Genomic DNA, 24,740 nt, shown 5'->3' with positions numbered 1-24,740 from the left:
TATGGCTCAACCACCAGGTTTTGTTGACTCTGATCATCCCTCATATGTTTGTAAACTTCATAAAGCTATCTATGGCCTCAAACAAGCTCCTCGAGCTTGGTATCACGAGTTGCGTCAGTTTCTACTCACTTCCGGATTCAAGAACTCACACTCAGATACATCTCTCTTTGTTCTTCGCAGCAGCAACCATGTCGTGTATCTTCTTATATATGTTGATGATATTATCCTAACTGGCAGCAGTGATACTCTTGTTTCACAGTTTGTTGACTATCTGGCTCAACGGTTTTCTCTAAAAGATCTTGGTCCACTCTTTTACTTCCTTGGAGTTGAAGTTGTCCCTCACCGTCTTGGTATTCTGCTCTCCCAAAGAAGATACATTCAAGACCTACTCATACGGACCAATATGGCTGATGCAAAACCTGTTCTCACCCCCTTACCCACTAGCTCAACAGCCATCTCCTTAACCTCAGGCACCCCTCTCTCCGACCCCACACCATACTGTGCAGCAGTTGGTAGCCTGCAATATCTTTCCTTAACCCGTCCAGACATTTCCTTTGCAGTCAATAGAATGGCCCAATTTATGCATCAACCTACCTCTGAGCATTGGGTCCTTGTTAAGTGTATTTTACGCTATTTATGTGGCACACTAGACAAGGGGCTCCTTCTCTATCGTGATTCTTCCATCCCTCTTCATGGCTTCTCTGATTCTCTTCATGCCTTTTCAGATGCGGACTGGGCTGGTAATAAAGACGATTATTCTTCCACCAGTGCTTATCTTGTTTATCTTGGCCGGAACTTTGTCTCTTGGAGTTCGAAGAAGCAACAAACTGTTGCTCGCTCATCCACAGAAGCAGAATATCATTCTGTTGCTGCTACTGCTGCTGAACTTTGTTGGGTTGGTTCTCTTCTTTTCGACCTTGGTATTAACTTCACCACTTCTCCAGTTGTCTATTGTGATAATGTTGGTGCTACCCAATTAAGTTCCAATCCTATTTTTCACTCTCGCATGAAACATGTTGCTATTGATTATCATTTTATCAGAGATCAAGTTCAGTCTGGTCTACTTCGAGTTGCTCATGTCTCCTCTGCTGATCAGCTTGCCGATCTTCTCACCAAGCCACTGCCTACTTCTCAATTTCTGCTGTTACGGGACAAGATTGGCCTCTCTACTCGTGGCCTATCTTGAGGGGGCATATAGAAGTAGTCACAATTTCTGGTCTATATCAACTCTAGCAGTTCCAACTGAAGTTGTATTTTGAATGTAGTCCTCCAAATATCTTTCTGTTAGTATTCCTTAAGAATAGGTCAGCTTGAATATTGCTGAAATATAGGATATAGTTATTGCTTTCTGTTTTGCTTCAATGTATTATTTATACGATTTGTTTTTTAATGAAAATACAGTTCACACAATTATCAAACTCTTTAGATCATAGCCTCCTAGTGTTGGTGGAATTTCAAACTTCTTATGGGGCTGTTTTCTTTATATTTTGGGTTTTTGCTTGAGGGTTTTGATTCATATCGAAGATGGGTTGGTGGATTTATTTGGTATTTTGAATTGAGAATCGGAGATTTAAAGATTCTGATAGATATGGGTTTTGGATTGAAGTTTTTAAGAATTGGAAAGTTAAGGGTTTGATGCATGTGAAGAGATGAAATTATTTTATTTTAATTGATGTTTTGCAGCTATTCGTGGTGGATTTCTGAGTGTCTTAAATTGAGGATCATGGTGGATTTCTGAGGGTTTTAAATTGAAGATCATAGATTTAAGGGTTTTCTCGATGTTGATGTTAGGATTTTGAAGGAATTTTTTTGGTGCAGCAAACTTATATGTTCTACCTATGTATTTTTTGTGATATAGCCATGGACATCAAGCCATCAAGATTGGTTGGAGACAAAAATGAAAGGGGAAGAAGACATGTGAACAACATGGTTTGTTCCTATTGGCTCCGTGGGAGGTGCAACAGAAACCCTTGTAGGTTCCTGCACCAAGAATTGCCCCAAAACACCCACTATCAAATTTCAAATCAGTTCCGCAAAAACTGCTGGCAGAGGAATCCCGACTCTGATTCGAAGAGTGCATCAAGTTTAACGAGTCTCTATAGGTCATCAGGTTCAACACCTCCGAAGTGTTCATCAGCTTCAAATCAATCCCATAGAAACAACAGGGAGAGGACTCTCTATTCTGACCAGAAGGGTGAATGGGACTCAACTAATCTAAGGTGTTCATCAAGTCCAACAAGAGCAGGAAGTAGCTCTGGAAATGGAATTACACAGAAAGTAATTGGAGAAAGGGTCTGCAAGTACTGGCTACATGGAAATTGTGTGGAGGCAGATAGGTGCCAGTATCTCCATTCATGGTTTAAGGGCCATGGGGTTTTCAAGTTGGCAGAGCTTAATGGGCACATCAAGGTACTTGGTGCAGTAATTAAGATGGTGCTTTTGTTAATTGGTTAAATTGAACGACATCTTATCCATGAGAATTTTTTTTCTTTGTTCAGGCCATCTCAGGAATTGTGCTTCCTTCTGGCTCAGAGAAGCTCTATACTGCCAGTGGAGATGGGTATATACGGGTTTGGGACTGCCATACTGGTCACTGTGATGGTGCAGTCAACCTTGGAGGGGAAATTGGGTCTTTAATCAGTGCGGGCCCATGGGTATTTGCTGGGATAAAAAATGTTGTTAAAGTAAGATTGAAATACAACTTATTCCTATTATCTTCAAGTTGTTTGTTCAATTCAGTTTGATTATAATTTGATGTATCTGATCGAATCTATGCTGGTACTGTTTCAGGCATGGAATATTGAGTATTGTGCTGATCTCTCTCTGGATGGACCAGTTGGGCAAATTTATGCTATGGTGGTGGATCATGATATGCTCTTCGCAGGGGCAGAGGTAAATTTTTGTGTCCTGCTCTTAGGAATGGTAATGATTTGATATATCATCTGACCCCTGTAAACGACTAATGGAGTCCCAACTTCCCATACTGCTTTACAACCTGAAAATGGCAGTGTGAAAGAACTTGCACATTTGAGTCCAACTTTTTTTCTTTTTCTCTTTCACTATTTCAACATGTTGGGGTCACACTACAAAGTTATTTCTTATTTTTAATTTTTGGTGCTGCAGAATGGCACTATATATGCATGGAAACCCAATAAGGAAACCAATGCTTTTGAGCTGGCTACAACATTGGGAGGCCACAATTGTGCTGTGGTTTCGCTCACAGTTGGTGGTGGGAAGCTATATTCTGGTTCCATGGACAATACAATAAGAGTAGGTTTAGTTAAGCTCTTTTATGTACTATTATATCATTTTTCTATGCAGAGTGGTTTGGAAATATGTCAGCTTGTGTTTTTATATTAAGGGTGTTTGTTTTATCATTTCCCATTATGTGAAAACTGCAAAATAGTCGAATCTATACAAAGTATGTGGACTGGAAAAATAGCACTTGAAAGCCAATTTCATTGAGCAACTTCAGCAGAAATAGGTTTGTCAATTCAAAAGCTTCTATTATCGTTGCATATGACAATTACGCAAATCTCCTCTTTAATGGTAATAGCATGTTGTACACTAGAGTCACTGGTAATACTAATTATTTGATTTTCCAAATTGCAAAATTCATGGTTCATTAAAATATGTAGTTAATGCTATTTGACTTAATGATAGTCTTTAACACTGCTCAGTTGTTCCATTGTCATGGTTTATAATATTTCTTGGTCAAATGTGTATACAAAAGTGATTATTATATTCCTTTCAGGTGTGGGATCTTAATACATTACAGTGTATTCATACTCTGAAGGAGCATGCATCAGTTGTGATGTCTCTTGGTTGTTGGGGTCCCTATTTGATATCATGTTCATTGGACCAAACAATTAAGGTCAGTTTCATTTCTGATTACAATTATTACATTCACCATGGATATTAGACTGGATGTCTGTTCTGATACTTGTTTTGGTTTAGGTTTGGTTTGCTACTGAAGCTGGCAACTTGGAAGTGACCTATACACATAATGAAGAACATGTAAGTTATTGTCATTCATTTCTTTTTATATCTTAATTTATGCATGGTGGATTTTGGTTTGCTTCTAGGAACCTTTTTATCAAGGGAATGTGAGCGGTACTGCTGATATATTTCTGTTATAATGCTGTTATATTCTGCTTCTTGTTACAGGGTGTGCTTGCACTTTTCGGTATGTTCAATTCAGAAGGAAAACCAATATTGTTGTGCTCTTGCAATGACAATTCTGTTCGGCTATATGAATTACCATCGTGAGTATAACCATTACTTTCTAGGTTGTATTTCTCTTCATAATTCCCTTATTCTTCCTTGCTTCTTGGTGGACTAATTTTATTTGTTGTGGCATAGATTCACCGAGAGGGCCAGGATTTTTGCAAAGGAAGAAGTCCGAGCGATTCAAATAGGTCCTGGGGGACTCTTTTTCACTGGGGATGGAACTGGACAAGTTGATATTTGGAAATGGCAGGCGGAGCCAACTTCATTGGCATCCTGAATGATGGAAGGCAGCTGTCATCTCCATAAAGCCATTCTCTGTTTCTTGTTTTGCTCCTTCATGTTCATGATATTTCTATTGAAAACTGTATAGAGGCTTTTAGTAGCTTGTGAATATAATCATCGACACAAAGAATTCTCTTTATAGTATTCTTACAAACTGTAAATTTGTAATCAGCATTCATTTAATGAAAATTCATTGTCACATTAGTATTTCCATTTTCAACTATTTGTTTTGGGGGTTACTCCTAATTTTGCTTGAATTGTTCCTAGGTCTTGCTTGGAATCTAGTGTTTGAACTACTGTATTTTTAAGAGTTGCAGAAAAATTGTGGATCCAATGTTGGGGTGGTCATTACTTAGTCCCACCTCATTGATAACTGTGTAAGCTAGTTACACCGAAGTTCAGTAGTGAAAGTTTATTTACATGGATTCAGGATATATGAAGGGAAACAATGTCCTCTTTGTTGATAAAATGCACCAATGTTTTAGTTAAAAACTAATGAGGTTTGTAGCTGATGTTAAAAAATTTTATGTTGGTTTTGACATAATCTGGGAGTTCTTAGTGCTATAGCCTAGCTGACGGAAAAAATTGACGTAATTTGCCGCTCCAGCATATATCAAACCAGGATTTGCAGTCCATACAGTGTCTATATGGCCTGCCCCATATATATGCCAGTTCCAGGTCTGTTAGTTTTAAGTTTAGACACTCATGAGAGAAGTTGCCAAGAAGAATGGAAACATAGGTATTAGTTACAGTCTTACAGACAATGACAATGGTTGCATTACCTTCTATTTAGGTCTGGGCAAGTGCAACTTCAACAAGCTTGTGGAGGGGTATGGAGGAATGATTACTAGTTGAATTCTTTTGAACTCCTTCAGTCTCAGGGAGAACTTGTGAAGTCTAGATGACTAAAAGGATGAGGACGTTCAATATTGTTTTGAAAGTCATGGCTACCAGTGAACAACCCTAGAATAACTGATTCTATCTACTCATGGAAAAGCAACGGTAAAAAAATTGTATGTTTGGAGCTTTGTTGGGCTCTTGCTAACAATATCAGATGAAGCAGAGGGGAAGAAATGTATTGGCTTGAGCCACTTTTCTTTTATGGTGGATTCCATGCTTGAGATGTTGCTTGTTGAAGATAGTTGAAATCTTTCTAATAATTCACAAACCTTATAAACCAAAAGTCAGAATCTTTCAACAGCTTTTTTTTCAACACTGAAAATTTGCATAAAAACTATTGTAAATCCTCCTATTTGAAGAATCCTAGGCCCCAAACTCAACTTCTTTTTCACAGTTTCAGAGATCTTAGGCCCCAATCTCACCACAGTTTCAGCAAATTGTGTTTGGTTGTTGAGAACCCTGGGAGGATGAAATATTTCATCTCCCCAAGCTACTCAAGTACAAGCACAATTATCACTTTGGAACAACTTGTTCTCTGACTGAGTAGAAAATAAGGGTTGAAGAATTGGAGATCAATTTCTCATTAACAAAAAAAAATTGTACAAAGCCTTTGACTGCGCAGAGCTTCATTAGGTTCGTGTAATTACATTTGTCGAAGTGGGAGGGAAGAACTTATTGGCTTGAATCACTTCTGGACTGGATTCTGCACTTGAGAGATTGCCTGTCGAAGATAGCTGAAAGCTTTTTGGTAATTCAAGAATCTCATAAACCAGAAGTCAAAGTTATCCACAGTAACAATTTCCATGTACTTCTGAGAAGGTTTTTTCACATTCTCGCTTTGATTGGCTCTCTTTATCTTTCTTAGTGGGATAGAGACCTACACAAAAAAAAAAAAAAAAACGAATTTACTTAGATGTTCAAAAATCATGGAAAGAGAGATGGGTTGACATAGAGAGAGTAATGTGAGTAACCCACCTTGTAATGGATTCTAACTAATTCACCATTTGGAGAAGAAAATTTGATTGACCTTTCACTACAAAAGGCAACTCTTTGAGTAGAGATAAAGAGGAGGCCAGCTATAGGGCCTGCTGTTGTCGATAAATAGCATTGGGAAACCTTCAATAGCTTTTCTCCTTCTCTAACACCAAAATTTTGTCTGAAAACTCTTTTCATTCCCCCAATTTGAAGAATCCTAGCCCCCAAGCTCAACTTTCCCTTCACGGTTTCAGAGAACTTAAGCCCTAATCTCACTGAAGTTTCATAAATAAAAGATGGTTAAAATCAGGATGTTCATGATTCTTAAATAAACTGTAGCAAAAAAGAAACTTACCATGCTCTCGGACTCCATCCACAAAATTGTCTGCCTTCTTCCTGTTATTGTTCATCTTATAATTCATTGAATTCATTTTTTCTGCGATTTCAAGACAACCCATTGGTAAAACAACTTCCATTTTGAAGTCCTCTATAACTAAAACAATTGATAAACAAAGTGAAAAAAAGAGTTTTACTTGGAATTATTGCCCCAGAGCCATTTGGAGGAGATGGCCTATCGTATTGGCAGTTGACTGGGATTCCAATAATGTGTTCTTGGAGCTGGTTCTTCATATTTCTAGAAGTGCTGCAATTCAGTTTCTCTTTCTCCAACTGACTTGTCTGCAACAAGTAAGCCTTGAATGCTCTACTTTCAAGAGATTGAAGAAACCTGTAAAATGCATGTGCATTTAAAGGGATAGAAATGGTGGGTGAATGTTTTGACTTTTAGTTAATGACTAATCCGTTGCTCATCAACATGAATAAAGGCACAGGCATGAGCTTTTTGAAAAAATAACTCTACTTAAAAACAGTCTGAGATGACGGTGTGTTCGGCCATTTTTGAAAAGCTATTGTAAGAAGAACCTATTCTTCTTTTGTTCAATTCTCCAAGAAATTGCAAGAAAGGTGTATTTGGTTAAATACGGTTGGACACATAAAGAATATTAGATATTTGGTCAGCAGTTCAGTCTTCCTTTTTTTAAGCTGACTCAGAGTACATGGAGATGCATCTTTTTGAGCTGGCCTTTTAGCTTTCTGATGCCATACCTCTTTTAATTCTATATGAAAAAGGGGAAATGAGAAGGCATTACATCAACCAAATTACAAGCTACAAGATAAGATGTTTTAATGGTTTCACTGAGGAAGATTGAAAATAACTACCAAACTAAACAACCTCTTTGTTCTAGAAGGTTGAAAATGGAATGGGACTCAGACACAAGTTCTCAGGAATTGCCTTGGCATTCGTGATTCTACAGCTCAAGATGGAGTTCACAGCAATTGTGGGAACAACCAGACCTGTTCTAGACCAAAAAAACTGTTGATAGCTTGGATTCACAGAAGAATGAAATTCTTGGAGATTTCCCATGTGAGGAAAAGGAAAGACCCTCAAAGGAGCAACCTATGAATTTGAGTGTTGATTAAAGTGGTCAGAAAAGGAAAGCTCACTATTCATAAACCTGATAGGACCAACCTACCATGTGCTTATCTCATGCTTTTTAACAGTCCTTTTATCTTCCCTTTTATCCTCATCCTTAGATTTTGAGGAAAACGGGTTGTAGACCGGGTTGATTAACGATGCTTCACCCTTTTCCAAATGTCATTCTCTACATAAAACCACAAAAAAATTTAGGGTCTAAGGCCTATGTTGAACAACACAGTTTTGATGAACAATACAATGAATCTTTCATATTTCACAACATCCATGGGACCCCAGCAAGATTCATAATGAATCCTTTATTCCCCACAGAATACTGATGCTGTGGATTTGGGTGGCCCATTTCCTTGCTTTATGGGACCTCAGTATGATTCATAATCCTGAATCTCAATGAGAACTTGTTACGTTTGGAGAATCTGGAACAAAGGGGGTCCATGAAAATTGGCACCAGTAAAATAATAAATAATATTAAGGAAAGAAATCATCAAAATTTTGGTTTTGTTCTTCAGGCGGTCTTTAGTATTGTTTAAGGGAGAAGCATACCTAACCTTTGTAAGGCTGGAACTAAAACAAAACCCCACCAGATAATAATGGCTACTTTTTTAGCAGACAAAACATGTTAGCTGCTGGAAGGGAAGATTCACTTTTATATGGGACTTGCCATTTCTATAAAAGCAATAGAAAGGAAACTCCCTGTGCATAGGAAGAGCCAGCTCATCTAAGTGAACTCACCAACTTGAAAAGCAGACAAATCTAGTTCCAAGTTCAATAGCCAAGCAAGTCATGCTTTGGTATTTCAATCCGTAGGCCTGAGAATGGACGCATAGAAATATATAACATTCATTATAAGTTTATAACACCAATTGCAGACAAGGCTTTCCATAACTTACAGAGGAACACGCACAACACACTATGATATTCAAGTGCCTTGAGATATAATCAAATGTAACATAAGAGGAAAACAAAATAAATTCACACATTAACATGTTGGACAAGAGCAACTTTCTTTTTCACCACCAGTTTCACCAATTGCAAAGTTCCCACAATCATAATTGAAATACAATTCATTGGTCTTAAGCTAACGACATTCTTCTGTCAAGTCCTAACTCAATGTGCCATACCAGCTTAATACTCCTCCACTCAAGCACCCATGTGAATATCTTGAATGCCCTGAACTGGTATCAATAGAGGACTTCGTGGAACAATAACAGACTGATGGCTTGTATGCATGTTCATCATCTCAATGAAAACAGATTGAATCTCTATTCAGATGACAATACAACATGTTTCCCCTGTCTCTATATAGACTAGTAGCAATAATCAGCGCAGCCTGATTGACACAAAACAACCGATACTGGTCAGGCAAGTCATGTTTTAAGTATTACAAAGAGAAATGTCAATTAAACATTCTCATGATTAATCAATTGGCTTGTGCACTACCCCCAGTAGATGAACCTGGAGTTGTTGTCAATACTTTGAATCCCAAGAAAGGACATGTCCTCCAATTTCTGTTTCATGGGACAACTGGCACATTTGTAATCAAGTGACAAGATTGACCTTGTAGTTCAATATCCAATTACGACATTGGAATTGCTATTTGATTTTCCCTAGTCCAATTTCGAAGGGAGATGAAATTGCTTGAGATTGCTATTAATGTTTTTGTTTGCCAGTGGTCATAACAATCAACATCAATATCCCTACCCAAAAGGGAGAAAATGAACTCATATTATTGAGACTGAAAGGCTTGACTAATCAATCTTGGATTGTTTGACGTAATGAACTTGCATTGCAGTTGAGAATCTGGCACTGTTTGATGCTTCCTAGAGACAATGGGACTTGTCCCGAGAGACAAATCTGAATCTCCTTGTGATTAGAAAAAGCTGGGGGTATTTTCATGCAAATTTCTTATAAAATCAAAATGTAAAAGGGAAATTCTGACATCAAGTGGAGGAAGTGATTAGTTCTTTCAAACTGCCATATCACAACCATGACCAAAGGAAAGTTTCAGTTAAGCATCTCATGATAATTGAAATATCTTGGTTTGCATATAGCCCTACTCCAAATTGACCCTTGGAACATCCAACTGAGCAGGAAACCAATAATTGATTGCATGCCCCAATATGCAAGTGTCTTGAGTTCGTATGCTATTGCCTCACCCTCATGTTAATCACTTCTTTAGCTATTTCGATATTGGTGGTTTTCATGTCAGAGGAAATTGCTGCTTGGCGTTAAAGAGAGATTCATCCCGGAGAAAAAGGTATGTTATGAAAGGCAAATAGGGAGAAAAGCACACGAAAAGGGAAGATGATTTGGCTGAGTGGAAACATGGCACAATAGGAGCAAGTGGTAGTGGGTAGAGTTCCTAGGAGGTACAGTTGAAAAGGAGTCAGTAAGAGGACTTTTGGGAAGGTCAAGTGGAGGGGTTGGGAGTTTAGAGCCTCTTGTCTTTGTGATATGACACACAGAGGTTGGTGATGGGACGAACGTAGAATGTTGAACTTTCCAACAGCTGAACCCTTTAAGCATCTATGCAAGACCACTTGTCTTGCCAAGCTTTTCTTTTGTTGCAACATAGCTTGTGTATGACAATCTTCTGAACTACTCCCAAGATTGATATGGTTACTCAAAATTTCTAGCTCTGCAGTTGAATACAATCAACAGGTTCAATAAAGCCCATAAATCCACCTTTCCATGTAAATGTTGTTAGAAAAAGCATTTTGTTGCCATTACAATAACCCAAACGTTAGAAAAGCAGAAGAATAATTGGATAAGTGAATAGGCGACATCAGTGAAACCAATCTAAAAATGAGAGATGTAACTCACACTTTATAAAACATAGTATAGTAGCTTTGATGTAACAACTGAGGTTTCCCGTTGGTCGTCTTATGTGATAGCTGTGTTTTGTGCGAAGAAAAGTTTTGTCGTCAATATATTGAGTTGAAGTTGCATACATATATACACTATATACACACATAGCGAGAGAAAGAGTTAATACTTAAATTGACTTGATTCTTATCCCCTTACTATTCATGTGGAAATCCTATATTCATGGCCTTTATTGCATCTACAACTTTCTCCATTTGCATTGCTTCACTACCCTTCGCCAAAATAAAATCGTTTCTATTTAGCCTGTGCACAATTTTGAATGCCAAACTTTCTGCATCAGGTGAATATATCATATTTCTTTCCCCAACTAGATTCAAATTCTTAGCTGCTGTAAGAACCGCTTTCCAACAAGAGCAAATAATTTTCCTGAAGAAGTTTCCTAATATAGCAAGATACGTCACTGCTGTGTGTTACTATATATATCTTGGACTCTTTAATAAACATGAAGAAGGTGAGCAGATAAGTGTTGGCTGCAGTTTCAGCCTGAAACAGAGAAAGGCTATAGAAAGAAAAAATGGAAGAGTGACACCTTGTAACAGACCTGGAACAGAGGAGTTAAGACAGTCCCAAAAAAACAGAGGACCCTGTTTCTTTTCACTTTGTATTCTCGGTTTTTCACTTTTTGTTGTACAGTCCAGAATTTAAACTAGATGCAAAGAGATTTAACCTGTGTAAATCTCTCCACGTGGAAGCATGACAACCACTCAAAACAAAAACAAAAAAGTTGTTTTTACATATATAACCTAACACAGCATAGGCACATTATGTTACATTCTCCCCCTTAATGTGATGTTCCTCTACACCCAAAAGCTTTCGGAAGTGAACAAGCTTCTCCAAAGGCAATGCTTTAGTGAAGATATCAGCAACCTGCTCCTCTGATTTACAGTACATCAATTGAACCTCACCATCTGAAATAGCTTCTTTAATAAAATGATACTTCACTGCAATATGCCTAGTCCTACTATGAAAAACATAGTTTTTTGCAATGGCTATAGCAGATTTGTTGTCACAAAGTAGATATGTTGCTTCATCTTCTCCTTGATGTCTTCTAAAATTCTTCTCAACCATATGCCTTGAGAAGTTGCCAGTGAAGCTGAAATATACTCTGCTTCAGCAGATGATTGAGCCACTGAGCCTTGCTTTTTTGAGACCCAAGATATAACACCTGAACCAAGGGAGAATGCATAGCCTGATGTGCTTTTCATGTCATCAATACAGCCACCCCAATCACTATCACAATGGCCAATTAGCTTCACTTCAATGTTCCTGAAATATTTTATTCCAAGTTCAACCGTGCCTTGCAAATATCTCAAGACTCTTTTTGCTGCTCCAAGATGTAAATGACTAGGATAATGCATGAATCTTGACAGCAAGCTTGCTGCAAACATGATGTTAGGTCTAGTTGCAGTGAGATACAACAGATTTCCAACAAGACTTCTAAAGTGAGTTTCATCAACCATCTTCCCTCCATCTTCTTTCCTCAACTTTTCATTCACAACTAAAGGAGTAGATACAGGATTACAACCAGCCATGCCAAACTTTTTGAGGATATGTTCAACATACCTCTTTTGACAAATAAACACACCATCTTCTTCTTGATAGACTTCAATTCCCAAAAAATAATGCAACAATCCCATATCACTCATTTCATATTTTTTCATCATTTCATTTCTAAATTTTTCAACCATCTTCTCATCATTTCCAGTAAAAATCAAATCATCAACATAAATAGAAACAATAAGGATTTGGGAATTATCTTTGCTCTTCACATAGAGGGTAGGCTCACTTTTGCTTCTAATGAAACCATTTTCAATGAAGTAGTTGTCAATTTGAGTGTACCAGGCACGGGGAGCTTGTTTCAAACCATATAAGGCTTTCTTTAACTTGTAAACTTTGTTTTCTTCTCCATCAACAACAAAGCCTTGAGGTTGTTCAACATAGATCTCTTCTTCCAGCTTTCCATTCAAAAATGCAGATTTTATGTCAAGTTGGTACAACAACCAACCTTTTTGAGCAGCCACTGCAATAATAGTTCTAATAGTATCAAGGCGAGCAACTGGAGCAAAGGTCTCATGGAAATCAACACCCGACTGTTGTGAATAGCCTTTTGCAACCAATCTAGCTTTAAGCCTTTGAACTCTACCATCAGAATGATATTTCACCCTAAAAATCCATTTCACCCCAATGATTTCTTTGTCTTTTGGCTTTTCAACCAGCTGCCATGTTTCATTTTGCTCAATGACATCAATTTATTTTTCCATTGCTTTCCTCCAATCTTCATCTTTTGTTGCCTCTTCGAAACTTTGAGGTTCAACAATGCACAAATTGCATCTCTCATAAACATCAGTCAAACTTCTCATTTTTCTTGGAGTTGAGGATGGTGATGATGAGCTTGAAGTTGGAGACTCAATTGAGGGAGATAATGGAACTGATCTTGGGGATTCTTGAGGTGATGAAGTTGAAGTGCTGCCATTTCCAGTTTCAACTGGTGCTTTTGTTTGAAGTTCATCAACAAGAATTGTTTTCTTCAGAATTTTACCTTCTTCCCAATTCCAAGTAGCTTTTTCATCAAAAATAACATCTCTACTTATGATCAGCTTATTGGTTTTCAAATTATACAGCCTATAACCCTTTGACTGTGAACTATAACCCATGAAGATGCACTTTTCACATGTTTCATCCAGCTTGCTCCTTCTTTCCTTTGGAACTTGTGAATAACATAAGCACCCAAACACTTTGAAGTGTCTAACAGATGGTTTTCTTCCACTCCATGCTTCAATCGGAGTTTTGTTCAATAATGCTTTTGTTGGGCATCTATTCAAAAGATACACAGCAGTGTTAATTGCTTTAGCCCAAAAAATTTTAGACAAACCCTTCTCATATAACATAGCTTTGGCCATTTCCATAACCGTTTGATTCTTCCTTTCAACTACTCCACGTTGTTGAGGAGTATATGCAACAGTAAGCTGTCTCTCAACCCCTTCATCTTCACAAAAATTACCAAATTGGCTTGAAGTATATTCCATTCCTCTGTCACTTCTCAAGGTCTTTATGTAGCAACCACTTTGCTTTTCAACAAAACTCTTGAATTTTTTGAAGATAGAGAACACTTCTGATTTTTGCTTCATGAAGAACACCCAAGTCATTCTTGTAAAATCGTCAATAAACAAAACAAAGTACTTGTTGTTGCCTTGAGAAGGTGTAGACATAGGCCCACATATATCAGTGTGAATTAACTCCAATACCTTCTTTGCTCTCCAAGCGACTCCTTTTGGAAATGATTGTCTATGATGCTTCCCAAGAGCACAACCGTCACATACTTCATTCTTTTCTTCAATGGTGTTTGGCAATCCTTGTACCATCTTCCTTTGACAAAGCATTTTCAAGCTATTGAAGTTCAAATGCCCAAATCTTCTATGCCACAACCAAGCTTCTTCAACATCTTCCATTCTCAAAACCACATTTTCAGCATATTTGAAGACAATTGGAAAGCTTCTATTTTTCTCCATCTTTATCTTCTTCACTAAATTTCTTCTCCGCTCCTTATCATAAATGGTGCACTCATTATTTTCAAAGTGAAGTTTATACCCATGCTCTACTAGCTGTCCCACACTCAACAAATTTTGCTCCAAGGCTGGTACAAAAAGAACATCTCTAATGTACTTGGTTCCCACTTTAGTTTGGATGCCAATTGTGTCTTTCCCTTTAACATTCACTAAATCACCATTACCCATTTTGACTTGTGAGTTGATGGTTGTATCCATGTTAAGGAAAATATTTTTGTTACCAGTCATGTGGTTTGTGCAGCCACTGTCAAGGAACCACACATTATTCTTTTGCTCAGCAGCACTTTGACAAGCATAAAACATGTTTTCATCAGCCTCTTTCTCCTCAGCACAGCTTGCTTGTTGCTTGTTCTTAAATCTGCAATCTTTTTGGACATGCCTAAATTTTTTACAATTGAAGCATTGAGGCTTCCCTTTGAACCAACAATCTTTTTCAACATGACTACTTCTTTTACAAATATTACACTTTGAGAATGATGAGCCTTCCTCGTTAGTAAACTTTCTTCCATAGTTGAATCTTCCTCTACCTCTTCCATCTCTTCCTCTTGCTCTTCCTCGTCCAGTTCTGCCACCTCTAGATGAATCACTTCTATTTTCATTGCTTATAGGTTTCCTTTCAACATTTCTGGAGTTAAGGCTTATTTTTTATTGGAATGCACTTTCTACTGATTTTTCAGAATGCCTCAACAATCTTTGTTCATAAGCTTTTAAAGACCCAAATAGCTCTTGTACACAGAGTAGTGAGAAATCTTTTGTTTCTTCAATCACAGCCACAATTGGGTCAAATTTGTTAGGTAGACTGATCAACAGTTTCTCAACAATTCTTTTATCACTAATTTCTTCACCATATGACTTCATCTGATTTACTAACTCCATAAATTTGGAAGAAAACTCATTTAGAGTTTCATTCTCCTTCATTTTCATGTTTTCCAGCTCTCTTCTTAAAGCTTGAAGCTTTACTGACCGGGTTCTTTTGTCTTCTTGGAACTCCTATTGAAGGATGTCCCATGCTTCTTTAGCTTTTGAAGCTCTCATAATTCTTGGAAAGATGTTATTACCAACACCTTGTTGAATAAATAAGAGAGCTTTTGCATCCATTTTTTTCAATTCTTTCAACTGATCTTTTTCAATTGGAGTTAGTGTGATCACATTGTCAGGTTCATCAAAACCATTTTCAACCAAATCCCAAACATCTTGAGACATAAATAAAGTTTTCATTTTTACGCACCAAAAGTTATAATTTTCTCCTTCAAATAATGGAATAGAAGAAGGTTGAGAACTCATACTTGTAACACTTGTGCTGGCCATTGATCTACCCTTCAAGTCCTTGGTCCGTCTGCTTCAAGATTGAGGGTTTCTAGCTACAGAATTTGATTGCACAGCAACATCACCAATTCAGCTGCATTGTAGGTTCGGATTTTGGTCTTCAGATTAAAAGAAACCCTAGTATCCACTCTTTCCAAAACAGAGGAAATTTCTTAAAATTCCATACACAAGAGGCATGTTTTAAGAGATAAAAGGGCTTGAAAAGAAGAAGTGGATTAGATCAGATTGGAAACAGCAAGGTGGATCGAAGATTAGATTGAGAGGTGGATTTGTGAAATGGGTTGCTCTGATACCAATTATGTTGGTTGCAGTTTAAGCCTGAAACAAAGAAAGGCTATAGAAAGAAAAAATGGAAGAGTGACACCTTGTAACAGACCTGGAACAGAGGAGTTAAGACAGTCCCAAAAAAACAGAGGACCCTGTTTCTTTTCACTTTGTATTCTCGGTTCTTCACTTTTTGTTGTACAGTCTAGAATTTAAACTAGATGCAAAGAGATTTAACCTGTGTAAATCTCTCCACGTGGAAGCATGACAACCACTCAAAACAAAAACAAAAAAGTTGTTTTTACATATATAACCTAACACAGCATAGGCACATTATGTTACAATAAGAGCCACACATGGGCGTGCCAGAGTGGTTATCGGGCATGACTAGACATCATGTGGGCTCTGCCCGCTCAGGTTTGAATCCTGCCGCCCACGCCTAATTGATTCTCTTCTGCATTTATATATCACTTTTCTTTTCAAACACCTCTATCTCATGCTGCCTTTGCATCTCTGACTCCAAAACGTGTCTGTCTTCTTTTATTTTTGAGGGGGTTGCCATTCTAATTACCTTTTCTTTTTCTTCTTTCTATGCATTATGTTATTTCTACTCTTGTAATGAACCAAACCCTTTAAGATGCTGCATCCATGTATGCTGCATTGCATTATGATTAATCACTCTAATGAGCACATCCCAACATTCAAAATCACACTAATGAATGGTTGAGCCATTCTTACAAGCTCCATAACACATTCTGAGGAACCCAACTGAGGACAACAGACTTGGTCAGTGGTTGGCATTCCAGATTCCAAGCCTTGAAGACTTAGTCTTTGCTGAAGATTAGCTCAAGTTTGTTATGACTTTGTTTGTCTTAAATTTCAAAAACAGGTGTAATAGCCTAAATAAATATGCAGGAAAGATAGGATGAATTTGTTATTTGTCTTGTATAAATATCTCATCTCAAATGGAATAAAATTTATCAGCTTCTCTCTATCATATCTATAGTTTTTTTCTTCATTATACTTGCAGCTTCATACCTGTAATTTCTCCAACAAGTGGTATCAGAGCCACAGTTGGTCTTACAGGACCTGTGTTTTGAGAGAAAACCAAGAAAGTTCACTTCATAACCCATTTGAAGCCACACTAGAAAATGGCAACCAGCAACATCTCTTTGTTAGCTCCTCAAATCTTTGCGGGAGAAAACTATCAAATTTGGTCCGTAAAGATGCAAACATACCTGGAAGCATTTGATCTTTGGGAAGTTGTAGTTGGAGACAAACCAATAGCTCCACTTCCGGCGAATCCTACCTTAGCACAAATCAGAGCTCATACTAATGAAAAGACCAAAAAGATTAAAGCTAAGACTTTAATCCAAAATTCAATTGTTGACTCAGTATTTCATAGAATTATGAATTGTAGGACAACCAAAGAAGACTGGGACAAGCTTAAATTGGACTATCAACGAAGTGATAGAACCAAACAAATGCAAGTGCTGAATTTGAAAAGGGACTTCAAGTCTCTAACCATGCAAGAGGATGAAACTATCACCAAGTATTCTGACAGAATTGCTTTGATTGTTAACAAAATCAGGTCGCTTGGTGAAGAATTTCCTGATGCAAGGATCGTGGAGAAGGTTCTTGTGACACTTCTTGAGAGGTTTGAGTCCAAGATTTCATCTCTTGAAGAATCTAGGGACCTTTCACAAATTTCACTTGTTGAAATGATGAACGCACTCCAAGCACAAGAGCAAAAAAGAGCTTTGAGGCAAGAGAACGTCACAGAAGGTGTTTTTCAAATGCAGACCCTACAATCTAATAAAGACAAAAACCAGTTCAGTAAGAAGAAAAGTAAAAGCAGAGAAAAGAGCAGCAAATAAAAGCCCCAATAGAAGAAATATCCAACCTGCTCACATTGCAAGAAGACTACGCATCTAGAGAAATACTGTTGGTGGAGGCTAAACACAATGTGCGGCAACTGCAAACAGCTTGGGCATGTTACCAAAGTCTGCGAATATAAAAATAAAGGTCCTCAGTCTTAGCAAGCACAAGTTGCTAATGCAGATTCACAGGAGGAGAAACTTTTTGTAGCATCATGTTTCTCAAGTCAAGACTCTTATAATGTTTGGCTCATTGATATCACAATGCTACAATATTCAAGGACCTTGACAAAACCTACAACTCTACGGTGAAAGTTGGCAATAGTGGATACGTGGATGTCAAGGGAAGAGGCACGGTTGCTGTCAAAACAAATTCAGGTATCAAGCTCATCTCTGATGTGTTATTTGTACCTGATATTAGTCAAAATCTATTGAGTGTAGGTCAAATGCTTGAAAAGAAATATTCCCTACAATTCAAAGACAACTAATGCATCATCTTTGATTCCTATGGAGAGAAATTGCTTTGTATGAAGATGAAAAACAAGAGTTTTGCCATCAATTGGGAGAATGCTGCTGAATATGCATATGTTGGAGTTGCTCAAAGTGTTTCAGACCTATGGCATAAACGGTTTGGACGCTATAACCAAAGGAGCTTAGTAGAGCTAAAAAAACTTGAGTTGGTGGAAGACATGCCAAACGTATCTGATGAAGCTCAAATATGTGAGATTTGTCAACAAGGAAAACAAGCAAGGTTGCCTTTAAAAAACAATCAAGAATGGAGAGCCATAGAAAAGCTTCAACTCATACACACCGATGTTTGTGGGCCCATGAAAACAACTTCTTTGAGTGGTAACAAATACTTCATTCTCTTTATAGATGACTATACCAGAATGTGTTGAGTATATTTTATCAAACTAAAGAATGAAGTTTTCTCTGTTTTCAAACAATTCAAAGCCTTTGTAGAAAATCAAAGCAACTTGAGCATTAAAATCTTAAGGTTTGACAATGGTATGGAATATACCTCCAGTCAATTTGTTGAGTTTTGTAGCACTGCAGGCATCAAATGTCAACTAACATCTCCATACACTCCACAGCAAAATGGTGTCTCGGAGAGGAAGAATCAAACCATAATGGAGATGGCCATGTGTCTTCTATTTGAGAAAAAAAATGCCAAGTAATTTTTGGGTAGAAGCAGTTAACACCTATGTATATTTGCTGAATAGATTGCCTACAAAATCCTTGAAGAACAAAAAACCATATGAAACATGGTATGGTGTCAAGCCCTCTATTAATCATCTTAAAATATTTGGAAGCATATGCTATTATCATGCACTAGAACCTAAAAGAAGCAAACTGGACAGTAGAGCTCAAAAATGCATTCTCATTGGCTATGGGACATCAACTAAGGGGTATAGAATATTCTGTTTGCATACTAACAAAGTTGTCTTGAGCAGGAATGTAAAAGTTGATGAAATGACAACTTGGGATTGGCAAAATAAAAAAGATGCGCAATCTGATGTCGACTTTGATAATCATGAAGATTTTCAAACTTCTAAATCCATAAATGATTTTCCAATGAGGGACACAAGAAGCTTGGAGGACATCTATCAAAGGTGCAGTTTAGCAATAACTGAACCAACAAGTTATGTAGAAGCCAAAGATTCTGAAGCATAGATGAGAGCAATGAAAGAATAAATGAAGATGATTAACAAGAATGAAACCTGGTAGCTTGTGGAGAGACCCAAAAATCACAAGGTGATCGGAGTGAAATGGGTTTTCAAAACAAAACTCAATCCTGATGGTTCGATATGCAATCACAAATCTAGGCTAGTGGTGAAGGGATATGCTCAATAGTATGGTGTTTATTATCAGGAGACTTTTGCTCCTGGGGCAAGGTATGACACTATCCAGCTACTTTTTGTACTTGCTGCTCAAAATTCTTGGCATATTCATCAGTTAGATGTTAAATCTGCCTTCTTAAATGGATTTGTTGATGAAGAGATACATGTAGAGCAACCGGATGGGGTTGTGGCTCCAGGCAAAGAGGACTATGTTTACCTTCTAAGGAAGGCATTGTATGGCTTGAAACAAGCTCCCAGGGCTTGGTATGAAACCATGGACAAGTATCTAACTAAACTTGGTTTTGTTAGAAGTCAAAGTGAAGCAACCTTATATGTTAAAACTGATGATGTCCAGCTTTTAATAGTATCTCTTTATGTAGACGACATGCTTGTAACAGGAAATCAACCCAGGTTAATTCAAAGCTTCAAGGATGAGATGAACAAAGTCTTTGAAATGACCGATCTTGGAGTCATGAAGTACTTTTGGGAATGGAAGTGATGCAATCATGTTCAAGAATTTTCATATGCCAACAGAAGTATGCTATGGATATGCTGAAAAAATTTAAAATGCAAGATTACAAGCTTGTGTCTACTCCTATGACAACCAGCGAGAAGTTAAGCAAGGATGACGACTCCGAGAAAATAGATGAAGGCTTATATAGAAGCTTAATTGGTAGCCTTTTATACCTAACAACTAGCATATCTAACATACTATTTGTTGTTAATGTGCTTTCCAGGTTCATGCACTCACCAAGTGAGAAACATTTTTCGACAACTAAAAGAGTTTTAAGGTACATCAAGGGAACTATTGCTCTTAGAGTTCAATTTTCAAAATCTGTAGAAGGTGATTTGAAACTGCTAGGCTACTCTGACAGCGATTGGGGAGGTTGTGTTGATGATTCAAGAAGTACTTCAGGTTACTTATTCTCTCTAGGCTTAGGTTTTTTCACTTGGAGCTCAAAGAAACAAGAAGCCACAACCCAATCCATAACAGAGACGGAATACATTGCTGCTGCATTAGTTGTAAATCAAGCTTTATGGTTAAGAAAAATACTGAAAGACTTGGGGCAAGAGCAAGTTGAAGCAACCAACATTATGTGTGACAACATTTCTGCAATATCAATTTCGAAAAATCCTATGTTTCATGGTCAAACAAAGCATATTAAGATCAAGTATCATTTTATTAGAGAAGTTCAACAATCGAATGAAGTGTTACTAGTTCATTGTTCCTCTGAAAATCAACTCACAAATATATTCACAAAGCCTTTACCAATGGAAAGGTTTGAAGCTCTTAAGCATAAGATAGGTGTTTGTCATCCGGATGCCAAGGAGGAGTGTTTAGTTGTTGGCATTCTAGATTCCAAGCCTTGAAGACGTAATCTTTGTTGAAGATTAGCTCAAGATCGTTATGACTTCGTTTGTTTTAAATTTCAAAAACAGGTGTAACAACCTACATAAATATGCAGGAAAGATAGGAAGAATTTGTTATTTTTCTTGTATAAATATCTCATCTCAAATGGAATAAAATTTATTAGCTTCTCTCTATCATATTTGTAGTTTTTTTCTTCATTATACTTGCAGCTTCATACCTATAATTTCTCCAACAAGACTACAATTCTATTTTTCTCATTCCAACTAGTCTGGTGAACCAGGCCTAGGCTTTCAAGAGCCAATGCTATCATGGTTCTTATAGTAGGCTTCCCCACACTTCTTGTCAAGCTGGTTCACGAGTTCTGGTGTCCGTACAATGTACCTTGGAGGACCCTTTGTACACTGCTGCCGTTACAGCTTTTGCTTTTAGAATTCAGTTAGTGGCGGTAGTAGAATAAGAAAAAATAATAAAGAAATAAATCATGGAAATTCTAGTCTTGGTGCTCAAGTGATCTTTACTCTTCAGTATAGTTGAAGGGGCACAACATAAATGAGATCCTATGAATTTTGGCACAAAAGAAAAATGAAAGGTAAGATTGGTAAGGTTGGAACAAAAAGAAAACCCCCACCAAATAACAATAGCTACTTTTTTGGAAGGCATGCCATGTTAGCTACTGGAAGCTTATCTAACTCCACTTACCAACCTGAAAGCCACATAACCAGTTGTCTTTCTTTATGTGATTGAACAAAAAAATGCCCTTGAGATTAATGTAATTATTTCAATTTAATATAATAATATATTTAATTATATTTTTGGAAAAAAATATATAAAATTAGGTTTTTTCATAATTTAAAAATATTCAAAAATATTTAAAATCCAAATTTTGTTATTTTTCTTAATCTCATAGAAATCCACTGGCATAGTTTATTATTATTACTTTAAAAACAAAATATTTCTCAAAAAATTAATTTTTCCAGTGAGTCTTAATTTTTCTTTCCAATTTATTATTTATTATTTATTTTTATTTACTCAACAGACGGATCAAGTCAAGTGCTACATAACAATAACTAGGAGCAGAGTATGCACCAATTTAACATAAATTCAAATTTTAAACAAATCTCACGCTTATTGACATTTCAAGGATCCCAATGCCTACAAATACAAAGAGAAGAACTGAAGAACATAAGAACTAGCTCGTAAATAACTTTTGTGTAGTTCTCTCTTAAGAATGTCGATTACTAAGCTTTCTCCTCTTGTTTTCTTTTTCTTTTTCTTCTTCAAGTTTGTTTCTTCATCTTTCATTTTGTAATACCTACAACAATGATCACAACCTCTTAGTGTTGGTGGAATTTCAAACTTCTTATGGGGTTGTTTTCTTTATATTTTGGGTTTTTGCTTGAGGGTTTTGATTCATATCGAAGATGGATTTATTTGGTATTGTGAATTGAGAATCGAAGATTTAAAGGTTTTGATAAATATGGGTTTTGGATTGAAGCTTTTAAGGGTTTGTTGATTATTCATGGTCGCTTTATTAGGGTTTGGTACTGAGAATTGAAGATTGTGTAGGGGATCGATTGATATTAGTATTAAGGTTTTGGAGGGTTTCTTTGATTGTACATCGTGGATTTCTTAAGATATTAAATTGATAATTGGAAGAAGGTTTTGATGGTTGATTTATGATTATCCATGGTGGATTTCTTAGGGTTTTGTATTAAGAATTGGAAAGTTAAGGGTTTTGATGGATGTTGAAGAGATAAAGTTGTTTTATGTTAATTGATGATTTGTGGCTATTCCTGATGGATTTCTGAGGGTCAAAGATTTAAGGGGTTTCTCGATGTTGATATTGGGGTTTTGAAGGTTGTGTTTGGTGCAACAAACTTATATGTTCTACCTATGTATTTTTTGTGATATAGCCATGGACATCAAGCCATCAAGATTGGTTGGAGACATCATTTTTAGTTATACTTTGCTCTCCCGCTTATGAGTTTGAAATTGATTTGGAACTTACCCAAATTTCAAACTTTGCTACTGGTGATCGAGTTTGAGGTCTGAAACACATCAAAACGAGTTTTAAATGCCTCCATCCAATTCAAAATGCATCATACTTATTTAGAACTTGTAATATTTGGAGTTTTTTTTTTAGGTTTATTACTTTTCCTTGTAATAAATGGGCAATGGGAGTGTACCACATGTTAGGTTATTGAATTTACTACATAAATTGTCTTAGTTCTAGGGTTTGGGAGTTATTTTCCCAGAGTTTTGACATTTGTGGTGGAAGAAGACAACAACTTTGGTTTGTTTCATTTATTCTTTATTTAATACATTGTTTTTAGTTTATTTTCATTTGAGATATGAATTTTTACTCTATTATGGATTGTGAATGTGATATCACCCTCCATAAGAGGCTAAAAATTTAATTTGGGGATTGAAACATAAAAATCTAAGGGCTAGAAACTTAAAGGAACAATGGGTAAATAATTATAATATTGAGATTAATGAATGGTTCGGTTACAATTTATCAATTTTTGATCATATCCTAATGAGTTTGGTTAGGAATGACAATATGTAACCTGATACTAATGATTTTCGGTAACTTTTGAACATTAGTAATTTTAGTCTTCTTTATCGTTATTTGACCTAAAACAAAGTTATAAGGAGTAGAAAGGGTTAAAAAGTCAAACCTTGAACTAGTAATTAATGTCATTCACTTGATGGTTATAGGAATTAGTTTTGAAAAGGAAAAATTAGGTTTGGGATACAACTCTAAGTTATGGAGTTCAGACTAATCACAAGTGACCAAAGATCCCAAAACCCTAAGATCGCCATACTTAAAAAACTCTTGTTCTTTTTGGTTTCTATATGTAAGGTTTGATTGTGGGAAAGCCCTATACTTGAGTCATTTGAATTAAAATTCAATATTTGCATTGTTATTAATTTAATTTTCTTTATTTCATAAAAATCAACTCTCATATTTTTTTTTACTTTAGGATTTAAATAAAAGTAACTTATTTAACCTGGTATTGACAAATTTCATAAGCCAATTCCTAAGGATGATATTGGGAATACAACAAAGTCGTAGTAGCTCTTTCGTTGATTTTTCTTGACTAGAGCTACTACATATTTAGGCTTAAGTATTTTGGTATAATAGAGAAAATTAGTCATGGGGAGGAGGAAGGGGATGCAAAATAAGCCTTAACCTAATGAGCCCAATCGGCTTAACTAGTTTCTTAGACCAATTTGAGGTATGGAAACTCCAACAACCTATATTTAACTTCGCTAAATCTTTAATGCAAGTTTAGAAAGAATTTAATTTAAGGTTTTAATTGAAAATGAGAAATAATTCAATTTTAAAAGAACTTAAAATGATTTAGCACTTTGAATGATTTTTTATGCAAGAACGAAGATAAAATGTATGATCTTATTGCACTAACAACATTATAAAGAAATCCTAGACAAATGGTTCTTGAAAACTCTTCTCTTTAAGGTCTTTTACTTCTTCTTGATTTTTCTTTGACTTAATTTATCTTTGTGATTGCCACTTTTGAAATCTTCTTGCCTAAGCACACTTAAGATAAACCATTAGATTCAAACCTTATTTTGTTATCATTGTTGGGATTGAGCCCTAAAAATTATGACATGATGTAACAGATAGAGATTCATTTATAAATTTATTTATTCATGTTTCTTGGTTTCTTTTTATTATCTCATTTGTATTAATCGGAAATTTGA

The 24,740-nt window shown here is 36.4% G+C and overlaps 3 protein-coding genes across 4 annotated transcripts; 2 read left to right on the top strand and 1 right to left on the bottom strand.

Annotated features, from left to right (window-relative positions):
• The first annotated feature begins 1,006 nt into the window (after window positions 1-1,006).
• LOC100244416 (zinc finger CCCH domain-containing protein 48) lies at window positions 1,007-4,732 on the top strand. 2 transcript variants are annotated; one of them, XM_059736370.1, is made up of 9 exons: window positions 1,243-1,304; window positions 1,859-2,409; window positions 2,499-2,684; window positions 2,791-2,892; window positions 3,124-3,270; window positions 3,755-3,874; window positions 3,958-4,017; window positions 4,168-4,265; window positions 4,363-4,732. In XM_059736370.1, the coding sequence occupies exons 2-9, from the start codon at window positions 1,861-1,863 to the stop codon at window positions 4,505-4,507; spliced, it is 1,407 nt and encodes a 468-aa protein (XP_059592353.1). In that variant the 5' UTR covers window positions 1,243-1,304; window positions 1,859-1,860; the 3' UTR covers window positions 4,508-4,732. The 2 variants fall into 2 exon arrangements, with proteins under 2 accessions (XP_002273063.4, XP_059592353.1); XM_002273027.4 differs by having other exon boundaries at window positions 1,007-2,409.
• Window positions 4,733-5,699: 967 nt separating this feature from the next.
• Window positions 5,700-7,299, bottom strand: LOC100254689 (GEM-like protein 4). Its single transcript, XM_019219204.2, has 4 exons — window positions 6,921-7,299; window positions 6,743-6,823; window positions 6,388-6,662; window positions 5,700-6,289 (listed from the first exon to the last, which is right to left on the bottom strand). The coding sequence occupies exons 1-4, from the start codon at window positions 7,015-7,017 to the stop codon at window positions 6,098-6,100; spliced, it is 645 nt and encodes a 214-aa protein (XP_019074749.1). The 5' UTR covers window positions 7,018-7,299; the 3' UTR covers window positions 5,700-6,097.
• A 9,773-nt stretch (window positions 7,300-17,072) lies between these two features.
• Window positions 17,073-17,798, top strand: LOC132253679 (uncharacterized). The gene has a single exon (XM_059736588.1). It carries the CDS (start codon window positions 17,073-17,075, stop codon window positions 17,796-17,798), a length of 726 nt encoding a protein of 241 aa, XP_059592571.1.
• Window positions 17,799-24,740: the final 6,942 nt, after the last annotated feature.

This window comes from Vitis vinifera, chromosome 4, assembly GCF_030704535.1.
Source record: "Vitis vinifera cultivar Pinot Noir 40024 chromosome 4, ASM3070453v1".
NCBI classification, from domain to species: Eukaryota; Viridiplantae; Streptophyta; class Magnoliopsida; order Vitales; family Vitaceae; genus Vitis; species Vitis vinifera.
The sequence above is the reverse complement of the archived record's forward strand: the minus strand, read 5'-3'. Positions and strand labels throughout refer to the sequence as shown.